We start from the raw sequence: 15,311 nt of genomic DNA on the forward strand, positions 1-15,311 counted from the left end.
ATTGCCGCATCGGATTAGATGTGACAGTGGTGTTGGCCCCCAGTAACATTGTGTGCAATTTGCCATGCAAAGAGCAAGCTGCTGGCCATGCCAATCACATGACAAGTCACATCCAGGGTGTGCAATTTCAGGTGTGATTTGTGCATTGACATCGTACCTGATATTGGATATAATGAATGTGAGTGTATTAACATACACCATTTGTTGCAGCGAGAGTTCAAAGGTATATGAGAATTGTGGCCATTTATTAGCAATTTAACATCTAGACTCAAATAGAAATCGCAATGCTACACACAATTGAAAACACAACTAGTTAGTAATTCTCTAGAAAACACAGTAAAATTGGCAACTTAAAGAGTAATTTTCAATTGCATATAGTGTGAGCGAAGCAGGAAAATCAACAAAGGAAATAAATCTTTGAAGGCGTGCGGTACCTGCCTGCTGGGATAAGGGTCTGCTATGCATTTGGGGGAAAAATGCACGCCAGGATTTGTGACAAGTTTGATGTGTGGATTCACCAACCAAGTCTTTTCTCTCTCGTTCACTCTTCTGAATGTCTCTCTTTATCACTCTTCAGTATGTATCTCTCGCTCACTCTTCTTTGTCTCACTGGCTCGCTCTTCTCTCTCGCTCACTCTTCTGAATGTCTCTCTTTATCACTCTTCATATGTATCTCTCGCTCACTCTTCTTCGTCTCACTCTTCTCTCTCTCTGTCAGCTCTTTGCTTGCCAAATCCTTCACAAAAGTGGGTGGAGTGTAAACCATCATTATCAAATCTATTTGTCAGGAATGGATTCAGCACTGGTGGTGGGACTCTCCTGCCGTGTGGGCTGCAGTACCAGAGCTGACCAGCGGGTGCTCTCAGCACTGGTGGTGGGACTCTCCTGCCGTGTGGGCTGCAGTACCAGAGCTGACCAGCGGGTGCTCTTAGCAGCCAGAAGCTCACAATCAGCCAAACCTGGGGCTGATTACAGAAAGGTGTATATAAGGCATGACCAGGCCTGTGCTCTGTGCCTTGGTGTATGTTTCCCCATGAGCCCCTGTATCCTGTTCCTAGTTCCTGTGAGAAGATACCTTGTTGCTGACCCTGCCTGATTCTGATTCCTGTTGACCGTCTCCTGTTCTGACTACTGGCTCATCCCTGACCATCCTTCTGCCTGATCCTCTGTACTGCGCTGTCCGTGAGTTACTGAACCCGGCTTGTGACCTTGACCATTCTCTGCCTGCTCCTTTGATACCTTGCTGCCCGCACGTTGCTGACTTGGCCCGTCTGACCACGCTCACTACTCTGCCATCCATCCATCCTGCACGGATCCAGCCGTACCTGCACATACCTCTGGCGGATCCCTCTATCACTAGCAGGTGTACTCAGGGGCCGCGACCTGGTTCCTGTCTGCTCCAAGTCCATCCCCACCATCAGGGGCCCTGGTGAATAGCAGACTGGGACTTAGACTCCGCGCCCTGGGGAATCCTGCCCTGAGGACCGCTAGAGGTACCACCAGGCAGTCGTTACAGAACCCTACGGCCGGCCTGACCATTCCACCTCTCCAGCCCTGACTACGCCTGTGTTCCTGCACCTCCTAAGATTAGTGGAAGGTTAGTTTGTTCACTGTGCGTTTATATATATATCTGGGTGGCTAATAATAACCTGTATTATACTATACCTGAAACCTGCGTTTCCCTGTCAGTCCACACCTTTCTGGTCATTCCTTGATTCCTGACACTATTAGTGATTCAGGCCCTTATCTTATACCATTGTATGACATTCACATAAGGTGCAGCTTTGAAGGTGTTTCAACAGACAAGGCCTCATTCTAATTCACATTTTAGGGATCATTTAGACAGAAAGCAAAGATGTTGCCAGAACATGTATGTGAAGACAGCCACACACGGAGATCATGCTACTACCTCGCCAGGGTTGGGATTCAAACCGACAACCCTAGAGTTATGAGGCAGTAGTGCTAACCACTAACCCACGGAGCTACATTGCTAATCCAGCCTGTATTTCTGTGCTGTGAATCAATCCTAGGTCCCTGGGCATGGTCAGTATAACTACCAGATATCTCCAATGTGACACAAATGTTGTGCTATGTTGCCAATTCACATGTATGTTGGTTCTATGTATCCCAATACAAAGGATTGCAATACTAATACAGGCGTACCTCGGTTTACCAACGCCTCAGGGAACGTCATATTTGGGGTACAAATGTCAAACCATTTCAGTTAATTGGTCTGTTTACAAATGTTTGAATAATTTGGTATGGGCATGTGGCCTGGTATGGTTCAGGAGGGGGGGAGGCGCTCGCTCGTCCCCCCCCCCCCTTTCCTGACCTGCCGGGCTGCATGCTCGGATAAGTATGTGTTATGGATTTTGGGGGGTACCCCATTCTGTTTTTTATTTAATTTCAGCGTGGAGTTACCCCTTAACATCCATACGAGACCCGAAGGGCTTAGTATGGATGGGAGGGGGGACCCCACGCCAGTTATTTAAAGAACTGTTTATAAATCACTGCAATACTTTGACATTCAACTGTCAGTGGGGAAATCCGCCGACAGCTGAAACATGAGCGCTGCATTGGTTTTCACTACTAAAATGCTGCATGAGTTGATAACATAACTCATGCGGGATTGTAGGAGCGACAGCCATGAGTTAATGTTTCAGCTGTCAGCGGGGTTCCCCACTGACAGCTGAATGTAAAATAATTCCCTTTATTGCATAAATAATAAAAAAAAAAGCGTGGGGTCCCCCCTCCCATCTGTACCAAGCCCTTCGGATCTGGTATAGATATTAAGGGGGAACTCCACGCTGGAATTAAAAAAAAAAACAGCGTGGGTCCCCCTCAATATCCATACCAGACCCTTATCCGAGCATGAAGCCCGGCAGGTCAGGAAAGGGGGGGGGACGAGCGAGCGTCCCCCCCCCTCCTGAACCATACCAGGCCACATGCCCTCAACATGGGGGGGAGCTTTGGGGCAGGGGGGGGCTCCCCCCCCAAAGCACCTTGTCCCCATGTTGATGAGGACAAGGGCCTCTTCCCCACAACCCTGGCCGGTGGTTGTGGGGGTCTGCGGGCGGGGGGCTTATCAGAATCTGGAAGCCCCCTTTAACAAGGGGGACCCCAGATCCCGGCCCCCCCCCTACGTGACCGAGTCTGCGGTACATGGTCCCGCAGACTTATTCACAAAAAAACTAAGTGTGGTGTAAAAAAAACACAGTACAGGGTCTTTGACAAGTCCTTTATTAAAACAATGTCCCCCGAAGTAGATCCAACTTCAATCACGGCGGCGGCGGCAGGGACCCAAAAAAAGCAAAAAAAAAAAAGGTTCCGCTCCCGTCGGAGGCTTCCAGCCTTGTGAAGAAGAGGCTAGCTGACAGTTCTTATATAGGTATGGGGCGGGGCCAGCCGGGCACATCATCCCCGCCCTTTACCTATTTGAGAAATGTCACCCTGTCTCTCCACTGAGGCTAACTAGCTGAATGCAGGAGACAGTCTGACATTTCTTATATAGCTATGGGGCGGGGCCAGCCAGGAACAGCAAGCATGTGACATGGGGCGGGTCACTCGGATGATGTCCCCGGCTGGCCCCGCCCCATACCTATATAAGAACTGTCAGCTTGCCTCTTCTTCACAAGGCTGGAAGCCTGGGACTGGAGCGGAGCCTTTTTTTTTTTTTGCTTTTTTCGGGTCCCTGCCGCCGCCGCCGCGATTGACGTTGGATCTACTTCGGGGGACATTGTTTTAATAAAGGACTTGTCAAAGACCCTGTACTGTGTTTTTTTTACACCACACTTTTTTTTTTTGTGAAGGAGTCTGCGGGAGCATGTACCGCAGACTTGTTCACGTAGGGGGGGGGCCGGGATCTGGGGCCCCCTTGGTAAAGGGGGCTTCCAGATTCTGATAAGCCCCCCGCCCGCAGACCCCCACAACCACCGGCCAGGGTTGTGGGGAAGAGGCCCTTGTCCTCATCAACATGGGGACAAGGTGCTTTGGGGGGGGGGAGCCCCCCTGTCCCAAAGCACCCCCCCCATGTTGAGGGCATGTGGCCTGGTATGGTTCAGGAGGGGGGGGGCGCTCGCTCATCCCCCCCCCCTTTCCTGACCTGCCGGGCTGCATGCTCGGATAAAGGTCTGGTATGGATATTGAGGGGGACCCACGCTGTTTTTTTTTTTAAATTTCAGCATGGAGTTCCCCCTTAATATCCATACCAGACCTGAAGGGCTTGGTAAGGATGAGAGGGGGGACCCACGCTGTTTTTTTTTTTTTTTTTTTTTTTTTTTTTTATTGCGGACCTTTATTTTTACATTCAGCTTTCAAAATAAATATTATCTAGACCTTCAAAATAAGTAAAATGATAACAGAAATAATTATAAAGGATAAGAAACAAAAATAGAATCACTAAAACTAAGGAAATCTAATTAGATTACATGAAGATATGCCGAGTGCTGTTTATTAAACACAGTAGTCGCGACCGAGTGCCGGCTGTCAGAGGAATCCACAATCAGATTCACTATTAGTCAGTGGCTAAAAAGCAAACGCCCATGGCAGAGGTCTAAAAGGTGTTCTGCACATGCTCAGTTCTATCTGCCAAAGACACTGCACGGGCATCTAGATTTTTACTGTGTCGATTTCCTTGAAAAAAACGATTTTTAACACATTCTTAATTTTTTTGGAAATAGCAGATATTGTTTAAAGTGAAGTCCTGATATTTGGCAAAGCAAATTTCTAAGTGAACATGTCTCTACAGTGATTTTTCATGGTGTTAGACGTGCTTCTTAGCAAGTCTGCTTTTGTGAGTCTGATTCCGGGCGTGTGTCTTTTTGTGAATTAGATTGGGCGTCTGCTTATGGGCTCTGGTCAATAGTGAATTAGGTTGCAGGGTAAAAAATGGACGGACGCCCATGAAAATTGGGCTTAAGCCCATAAATATGCGCCCACGCCCAATAGTGAATCAAGGCCTATGTGTCACCTCGCATGTGATCATACTTTGAAATTTAAGGTGGAGTCCACTCCGGGTTTTCAGGGCCACAATGGCAGAGGTGGTTCCGGACCGGATTTTGTAGTCCACTAATGACCACCAACAGGTGGTATAAATCAGGCAGGGCTGGAGCAAGAAGCGGCTGGTGGCCTGGGACTCAGAGAGCCATTCCTGAGTGAGCTGTGTGTTATACCAACAAGAAAAGGTTTGCGTATTGTTTTGTTTTTGGGTGACAGGGAGAAGCCCTTCACATGTGAGAGAGGAAAAGTTCTATGTTTAGTTAGTGCCTGGATGGCAAGGGTTTATTTTGCTGTTTTGTTTTGATATTTTTTGCAAACCTGTGAATAAAACTGACAACCTGTCAGATTTTGAAGAAAACCTGCTGTGCAGTCTACCTTTTTCCCAGGGAAGGTAATCCCCCCACCTGAGCTAACCCCACAATACACATACTGGGGCCAATTTAGACAGGAGCCAATTAACCTGCCAGCATGTCTTTAGAATCGGGGAGAAAACCGGAATACCCAGAGGAAACCCACCAGGCACAGCGAGAACATGCAAACTCCAAGCAGGTGGTGCCGTTGTTGGGATTCATACCAATGACCCTAGTACTGCCAGGTGGAAGTGCTAACCATTTAGCCACGGTGCTGCCCATATTACACAGCCTTCTAGATATTTCAACAGAGGCTGATAGATCATAAAGGAAAGCATCATAGCCCAGCAAAAATTAAAAGACAATCAGGCTACAGGGAACACATTCCTACAGTTCACAAGCAAATAGTGAAAAGCCGATTGTAAAAATGCAGTAAAAGTGCATATGCATTTTTGCTATCTTTCTGATGTGTTTTGCAAAAAAATTGATTCATAAAAACACACCAAAAATTTAACCACAAGTGCGTTTTTTGATGAGTTTCAATTAATTTAAATGGGGATGTGTGTTTGGTTTTTTTTGTTTTTTTAACCACACCAAACATGCACCAAAAATGCAGTTTACAGGACTTACAGAAAAATGCAACGGACCCGCAACTGACCAGTGTGAACCATAGCATTTATTGGTCATGCATTTTTGTTCTACTTTTTTTAATGCAAGTTTGGAAGAAAAAGCAGCCTAAATGTCGTCATGTAGTCTATCATCTGCAATGTTCCTCACATGCAAAAACAGCAGAACATATTGCACTTACTAAAAACCCTCCTAAATATTCTCACTGCTGTTGTATATTTTCAGCTCAGCCTGTCGTGGAACAGATCACCTCCGAACATGTTGGCCAAAAGATGAAGCTTTCCTGCAGAGTCCACTCCTTCCACCCCCAGACTATAGAGATAAAATGGTTTAAGGAGGAAGAAGAGTTACCTACAACTGGCTGTGAATTATGCAGAGGTGAAGACGGTCTGTACAGCACTACTCCCATTCTGTACGTCCCAGAGATCGAGGACGTCGGGAAAACGTTCAGGTGTAGAGTTGACCACCAAAGTCTCCCAAATCCCGAAACCCGTGAATGGAAATTCGAAGAGCAGAGTAAGTAAAGCGGGACAGGAGTGGCATGGGAGCGGGGGGTGGGCAAAAGTTCTTATGACTATAATATCGTCAATGCATTCATATGTAGGAGCCCTGAAAAACAACTCAAACTTACAGGTATAAGGGAACATGCCTTCTTCCTCTCTTTTCAATATACAGTTCTCTCGCATGAGTAGTCAATCACCAGAACACATCTTTTTATGTCCTTTTCCATCTTTATAAAGTTCCATTACCTTGTTACGCAGGACTTTTGACAGTTCTTCTCTGCTCCCCATGGCTCAGTATCTAGGCTAGTCAGTTCTTCCACGTAAGAGCTAACACACTCATTGACTATTTATACACTGACACTAATTGCAATTTAAAAAGCCACAGATGTGGGACATTAACCTCTAATAGGCATTGTAACCCGTATGTGTCACCTTGTGTGTCTGTACCAAGGCCAACCATTCTAGGGGAGGGAAACTTTTGATCCGGGCCATTTGGGCGATTTCTGTTATTATGATTTATAAAGGAGCCAAACAACTATTTGATAATAATTGGGTTCATATGATCATCATCTTTCAATAAAAGAGCATTTTTTGGCATAATCAGTCATATTTTCAATATCAACGCCAAAATTTCACAATTTCTGCCAGGGGATGTAAACTTTTGAGCACAACTGTATATGCTGTCATGCTTGCGCATCAGGAAAGGAAAATTACAGTCAGGTAAGTATACAATTTTCAGTTTTTCCTGACACGAGCATCACAGCATATACGTATGGGATGTGGCACGCTAAACAAAAACAAGGGAGGGTAAAGCTGAAGCATTTTAACCAGTTGCTGACTGCAGATAGCCAAATGATGGCTAAACTGTGGCCGGCCAGTTCTGGGAGGATGTCATATGACGTCCGGCCAGTTCTGGGAGGATGTCATATGACTTCCTCCCAGAACGCAGCCTCCCGCGCGTTATCTATTTGCAAAATTTTATTATAAACAAAAACCATTTTTTTTTAAATTTTTGCTCTATTTTTGTTTTTAGCGCAAAAAATAAAAAACCCAGCGGCAAGTACATACCACCAAAAGAGAGCTCTTTTTGTGTGAAAAAAAATGATAAAAAATGCATATGGGTACAGTGTTGCATGACCGCGCAATTGTCATTCAACGTGCGACAGCACTGAAAGCTGAAAATTGGCCTGGGCAGGAAGGGGGTATAAGTGCCCGGTAGGAAAGGGGTTAATCAACATATCAATGGATTCCTTTAGAACTGAAGTCAAACTCTCCTGTTGTCAATGTTGCTTGATCAACTTTGTAAGGGGTTAGAAATTCACCTGACATGGATTTGGTTGTTTTCCTGCAGAATAATCCGGACCTCTGAATTCTGCCCATGAGAGCGCAATCCATCTTGTAAAGTGGGCTCTGCACTTAATTGATGGATTCATCTTTGCCATATAAGCCCATCAGACTACCTTGACCATCGACCATGCAATTGTCCTAGTGGACAGTGAAAGTTCTCTTCTGACACTGCAAGGCCTTATGAGACCATTGCCTGACCTTCTGCCAATGATGTGGCACTATTCCTCCCACTGACACCAATGATGTGGCACTATTCCTCCCACTGACACCAATGATGGGGCACTATTCCTCCCACTGACACCAATGGTGAGGCACTATTCCTCCCACAGACACCAATGGTGAGGCACTATTCCTCCCACAGACACCAATGGTGAGGCCCTATTCCTCCCACAGACACCAATGGTGAGGCCCTATTCCTCCCACAGACACCAATGGTGAGGCCCTATTCCTCCCACAGACTCCAATGGTGAGGCCCTATTCCTCCCACAGACTCCAATGGTGAGGCCCTATTCCTCCCACAGACTCCAATGGTGAGGCCCTATTCCTCCCACAGACTCCAATGGTGAGGCCCTATTCCTCCCACAGACTCCAATGGTGAAGCCCTATTCCTCCCACAGACTCCAATGGTGAGGCCCTATTCCTCCCACAGACTCCAATGGTGAGGCCCTATTCCTCCCACAGACTCCAATGGTGAGGCCCTATTCCTCCCACTGACTCCAATGGTGAGGCCCTATTCCTCCCACTGACTCCAATGGTGAGGCCCTATTCCTCCCACTGACTCCAATGGTGAGGCCCTATTCCTCCCACTGACACCAATGGTGAGGCCCTATTCCTCCCACTGACACCAATGGTGAGGCCCTATTCCTCCCACTGACACCAATGGTGAGGCCCTATTCCTCCCACTGACACCAATGGTGAGGCCCTATTCCTCCCACTGACACCAATGGTGAGGCCCTATTCCTCCCACTGACACCAATGGTGAGGCCCTATTCCTCCCACTGACACCAATGGTGAGGCCCTATTCCTCCCACTGACACCAATGGTGAGGCCCTATTCCTCCCACTGACACCAATGGTGAGGCCCTATTCCTCCCACTGACACCAATGGTGAGGCCCTATTCCTCCCACTGACACCAATGGTGAGGCCCTATTCCTCCCACTGACACCAATGGTGAGGCCCTATTCCTCCCACTGACACCAATGGTGAGGCCCTATTCCTCCCACTGACACCAATGGTGAGGCCCTATTCCTCCCACTGACACCAATGGTGAGGCACTATTCCTCCCACTGACACCAATGGTGAGGCACTATTCCTCCCACTGACACCAATGGTGAGGCACTATTCCTCCCACTGACACCAGTGATGAGGCACTATTCCTCCCACTGACACCAATGGTGAGGCACTATTCCTCCCACTGACACCAATGGTGAGGCACTATTCCTCCCACTGACACCAATGGTGAGGCACTATTCCTCCCACTGACACCAATGGTGAGGCACTATTCCTCCCACTGACACCAATGGTGAGGCACTATTCCTCCCACTGACACCAATGGTGAGGCACTATTCCTCCCACTGACACCAATGGTGAGGCACTATTCCTCCCACTGACACCAATGGTGAGGCACTATTCCTCCCACTGACACCAATGGTGAAGCACTATTCCTCACACTGACACCAGTGATGAGGCACTATTCCTCCCACTGACACAATTGATGGGGTACTATTCCTTTCACTGACATCAATGGTGAGGCACTGTTCTTCCCACTGACACCAATGATGGGTAATTATTCCTCCCACTGACACCAATGATGGGAAATTATTATTGTTGTCACGGTGTGCCAGATGCTGCTCACCTTCCCCCCTGGCTCACCTCCCCCCCCCCCCCCCCCCTCATCCTGTTAGGGCTGTCCAGGATGAGAGGTGTGACTTTCGCCACCCCCCTGTCAATCATCTTCCTCCCATCCTGAGCAGCTGGAAGGAGGAAGATGGTCCCCTGCGGTGAAATTCGCACCTCTCCAGCCATCAGGCCAGAGAGGGGCGAATCTCCCTCAGGAATGTTCCGGGCCATGGCAGTCAGGCTGCTGCTGCACGGCCCCGGCAAGTGCGGCGCGGGCACGGGATTTTCCCGCGCCTGAACTCTGACAAAGGCCGCGCTCTCAAGAACGCAGCCCGTGTCAAGGGGGCGTGCCTCGTTGCCAGGCAACGAGGCACACCGCCCACGGTTACCAGGACAACCGGGAGCATCCTGCAGCAGCCTTAAGAAGGCTGGTGCAGGGCTCCCTGGGTCATTCTGTCCGCTGCGCAGTTGCTGGGAGGTCTACGCTGAGGCGAGACCCCCGCAGCCACTTTGCAAAGACCCTGGGACTGGGAGGATTATTACCCACTGACACTCTGCAGTATTACCGGGATTGGGAGGATTATTACCCGCTGACACTCTGCAGTATTACCGGGATTGGGAGGATTATTACCCGCTGACACTCTGCAGTATTACCAGCTGAATACGCTGCTAAGACTCAAGAGGAGTACCTGCTGCTATACTGCCCATACTGCGGGCCCAGGAGTGCTTGTGTGCTGGAGTATCAGGACCGGTACCTGCTGTTAGGACCCTTTGCTGTGTGCTGAGGAGGGTCGCCCCCCTGCTGTCGTCTGCTGTGAACCAGGGCATCCCTGCCGGAACCGTGAGTGTCTGCACCCCTGTTTTATTCCCCTATGGACTGTTCCTGAACTCTCTCCCCCTTTCTCTTCCCTGCTTGGATTACAAACTGTTAGAGACTTGAACTTTGCCCCCTGGGGCCGGATTACAATTGTTTTAGGCCCTCTCCCTGCTCTTCCCCTACACTGGGTACTGCAACGCTACCTGCAGACCCCAATTGAGTGACTGTCATCCTTTCAATAAAGCTTTGTGTGTTTATCATCTGCTCTGTGTGTTCTGTCCTGCCTACCTCCCGTCACAGTTGTCAATGTCATAGTTCATATAAGTGCTTGCAGTTCCAGTGCATTCTGGGTGCAGAAAAAAGAGTAGCACAGGCTGCATATGTTCTGCACAGAAGTGCACTGGAATGTGGTAAAACGCATAAAAAAAAGCACCAAAAATGCACTGGAACGCACATGTCCCTATTTGGAGAAAAAGAGAAGGAGAAAAAATTAACTGGAATGCATAAAATACGCACCAGAATGCATCAAAAACACGCACGCAGAAACGTATCCGGAATGCATCTGGACTGCGTTTCTATAGTGTGAACCGGCCCTTTAAGTTAATCTTGCTATTGTACAGCGCTGAGCAAACCCTTTGGCGCTATATAAATACTGTATAATAATAATATAATAATAATTTAGTGTATTTTTAATTTCTATGTTGCGCTTATATGGTGTGACAGAAAAAAAAATAATACTACCATCATTTTATTCTCCAAGTTTTTTGCTTTTGTGAAATATATAATGTTTGGGGGTTTTAATTCATCTTCAGGCGTAGTTTTGCTTTTATAAGCATGCGTCCAAAAAGTACAAAAAATGGCTCCGGCAGAGGAAAGGTCACAGTGAGCCTGTTGTTTTGCTCTGCATCTGATATAATACTGAAACTCTGTTTTTGTTTTCTCAGGAAAAAAATGACGTGAAAAGCTGAAAGTGTTAACTAAATGAAGAATATTTGACATTGCTTTGTTCTTCTATGAAGGATGACGGCATGATCTTCCTTGGAGAAGAGTGACCATTCGATGGACATTAAAGAAGCGGTTTGCGTTACGGAGCTGAGTTACTTTAACTGACAATTGCCCGGTCATGCAACGCTGCACCAAAATGAAATTTATTACATTTTTTTCCCACGAATGGAGCTTTCTTTTGGTGGTATTTTTTATTTTTTGTGCTATATAAAAAAAACACTGACAATTTTGAGGAAAAAAACAATATTTTGGACTTTTTGCTATTAACTACTAGCCTACCGGGCACTTATACCCCCTCCTGCCCAGGCCAATTTTCAGCTTTCAGCGCTGTCACACTTTGAATGACAATTGCGCGGTCATGTAACACTGCACCCATATGACATTTTTAGCATTTGTTTGTGACAGATAGAGCTTTATTTTGGTGGTATTTAATCACCTCAGGGTTTTTATTTTTTTCTTAAACAAACAAAAAAAATACTGAAAATTTTGGAAAAAAAAGTTATTTCTTAGTTTTTGTTATAAAATTTTGTAAATAAGTGATTTATCTCCTTCACTGATGTGCGCTAATGAGGCTGCATTGATGGGCATTGACAGGCATCACTGATGTGCACTGAAAGGCAGCACTCATATATGGCACTGATAGGCGGCACTGACTGGCAGCACTGATGCACACTGATAGGTGGCACTGACTGGCATTGATAGGTGGCACTGACTGGCATTGATAGGTGGCACTGACTGGCATTGATAGGTGGCACTGACTGGCATTGATAGGTGGCACTGACTGGCACTGATAGGTGGCACTGAAAGGCAGCTCAGATGGGCACTGATATGTGGCATTGATGTGCACTGGCAGGTGGCATGGATGAGCACTGACAGCTGGCATTGATGGACACTGACAGGTGGCACTGCTGGGGCTACACAGATCATCAGGGCACACTGATAATCAGTGCCCTGATGATCAGTGGACATGTCCGCTCCGGGGAATGCCGATTACCGGCTCTCCTCTGTCAGCGTGACAGCTCGAGTGGAGAGAAATGCCGATAACCAGCATTTCCCTATTTATATGCGATCAGCTGTGATTGGACACAGCTGATCACATGACTGAGCTGACATCTTCGGCTCTTTCCATGGATCGGTGATCTGCTGTGTCCGAGAAACACAGCACACTGCTGATCGCCACGCTGCGCACTCCCAGAGGCGTGCATGCGTGGTTAGAATGGGAGAACGTCATATGACGTCCTCCCAGAACGAGAGAACTGCCTTGCGCCCATCATTGAACTATATGGCGGGCGGGAGGCGGTTAAACATGTCCAGTAAAAAAAATCAAATTTCGGCATAAATTTCGGCCAAAATGTATTCTGCTCTGTGTCTTGGCTACAAAAAAAATCCCAATACGTGTAAATTAATTGGTTTATGTGAAAGTTATAGCATCTACAAATGGCGGTATAGATACTGGGATTTTTTTTTTAATACTAATAATATTGGCGATCAGTGACATATAGCAACATACAGCGAGACTGCGACGGACATTCTGACACTGGGGGGAACTGACTTGGTGACATCCCCAGTGACACCAGTACCGTGATCAGTGCTAAAAATAAGCACTGACACTGTACTAATGGCATTGGGCAGGAATGGGTTAACATTTGGTAGTGATCAAAGGGTTAACTGTGTGATGGGAGTCATTTTACTGGGGGAGGCGGGACGGTGTGCTTCACTGTAAGCACACTGATCAGGATGGCTGTGCTCAGTCATCCCGATCAGTGTTCCCAAACTGACAGGGAGGAGGGGTGCATTGTAAACAATGCAGCTCTTCTCCCTGTTGGTGATTATCGATAATCACTGGTTGCCGGCAGGTAATCACAGGCCGGAATCTGGTCATTAACACCCAGGGCCGTGATTAGCGGCGTGGGTAAGGCGGTCGTGCGCCTTGCGTGCCTCCCCAACCCAGAAATGCAGAATCATGTGTATATATATATACGTGATTTTGCGCAGAGTGCCTGCCCTGCAGCAGTAATTGTACTGTGGGCGGGCCTTAAGCGGTTAAAAGCTGAAAAGTGTTAAATAATGAATACCTGAAACTGCTTTGTTCTTGAAGGATGGCGGCATTTCCTTGGAGAAGAGAGGCCATAAATTGATGAACATTATGAAGGATCTGCAGTTGCTGTAAATATGTTTACAATGTGAGTCCCAATCTGCACATCTGAGGAATCCTATGGATTAGGGAGTTGGGACTTAAAGCACAACTACACTGTATCTGAGCACCACAAGCTGAAAAGGCTTTAATTTACTTTTATTCAAAGCAAACTCCCCCATCCATCCGTATAAAAAAAAAAAAAATCACTTTGAAATCCGTGGCCAGCTTGGGTAAGGGTAGACGGGTCATGGAGCATTTACTTCCTGGGATCCATCTGCCCTTAGCTCAGGCATGCAGCCAGGAGGGAGTGCTTAGCTGAGAAAGCCCCGCCTCCCCTTCTGAAGACTCCTGGGATGTATGACATCATTTTAGCCTAAGCCAGAAACCAGGAAGTAACTGAAGAAATGTGAAAAAAGAAAAAGTTTAAAACAAGTAAATATATTATACCTTCCTATCCACCATTGTCACTCTAGGCTGTTCTTCTGATATGGACTACAAATCTGTCCATGTCTCTTCATCTCCATTACATGGGGGCAGGGCAATTGGTAGTTTACAAAAGATCGCTAGGAAGGAAGATATTCTTTTCAGTCATGGAGGCGCAGCATCACACTGAGCGGTCTGCATCCAAATGCAACCTTCTTAGGAACAGCTCCTCCTCCAGACTGACATCCACCTACCACTTGGATATTTGCATAACTCCTCCCGTGAGCCAGCCCATTGCTTGCAGTAGGGCTGAGGGCTCTTGAGAGAAGAACTGAGGCAGTGTGCTGTGATATTTTCAGGAAGCCATGTACAGCACCCTGCCAGCTCCCTCTCACCAGCCGTGACCTGCCTGCATTGCATACAGAAGCACAGAGACCCCATGATATCACTGAGCCTAAAATAGAAAGGTTTTATTTTAAAAAAAAAATGTTGTGTGGGAGAAAGGGTTAATCTGAAAATACTAACATTTTATTCTCCACAGATAGAGAACTTTGATCAAAATCAATACTAAATGTTTACGGCTACTGTTTACTCTAATTTTAGGATGTCATGACAAACTTGTAAAATCACACTTTTTACAGATAAGCGAACTTTGGATTGCTGCAAACCATAGTATTTTTTATATATAATCATGTTATAAAATATGCTTAGCTAATGATGTTCTGATTGGATGAAGGGACATCCTCCCTCCATCCTCCTTCCATAACTGTTTTGTATTTAATTGCCTTTCACGTTATCAATAAACGAGCATACCAGAACCAACCTGTCTCTGTGGTCCTTCGTGGTGTGCTCCCAGAATTCTGACGGGGTCTCCCAGATCATCCTAGGGGCCAATTAACCCCTTCCTAACAGATGGTGGCAGCCGGTGGGATGCAGTGATCTGTGTCTGTGAATTTGTGTCTTCTTGCCTCGGCTCTGACTATACTGCATTTCTCTATAGTTAAATTTAAGTAACCAGCTGGTAGCAGCTGAGATTGTGTTTGGTACGCAATAATTGTGTTTGGTACGCAACAGAAGTTTTTCTGCTGTACTTTTGGGAAGTACAGAAAATTGTCTTTGGTAGACTGAGTAAAATGGGTCTTTTTGGGAAAGACCAAGGGAAGTGGATGATCTGAGGGACTTCTAACCTCTTTTTGCTTGACCTCTTCTATCGCTGCATGATATAGAGTGTAAGATTGCCATTCATAGAGTTGTAAGATTGCTGA

General features: G+C 46.8%; 1 protein-coding gene across 1 annotated transcript in view; it reads left to right on the forward strand.

The window, feature by feature from the left end:
- Window positions 1-14,864, forward strand: part of LOC149440761 (poliovirus receptor-like) — a 91,775-nt gene extending 76,911 nt beyond the window's left edge. The window contains exons 6-7 of the mRNA XM_089658172.1: window positions 6,201-6,491; window positions 11,426-14,864. Coding sequence (XP_089514298.1) covers window positions 6,201-6,491; window positions 11,426-11,436 — 302 coding nt within the window. The 3' untranslated portion in view covers window positions 11,437-14,864. The remainder of the gene's footprint in view (window positions 1-6,200; window positions 6,492-11,425) is intronic.
- The last annotated feature ends 447 nt before the right edge of the window (window positions 14,865-15,311 follow it).

The sequence above is a fragment of the Staurois parvus genome, unplaced genomic scaffold (genome assembly GCF_062004578.1).
Source record: "Staurois parvus isolate SC_StPar_1 unplaced genomic scaffold, SC_StPar_1.0 ptg001054l, whole genome shotgun sequence".
Taxonomy (NCBI): Eukaryota; Metazoa; Chordata; class Amphibia; order Anura; family Ranidae; genus Staurois; species Staurois parvus.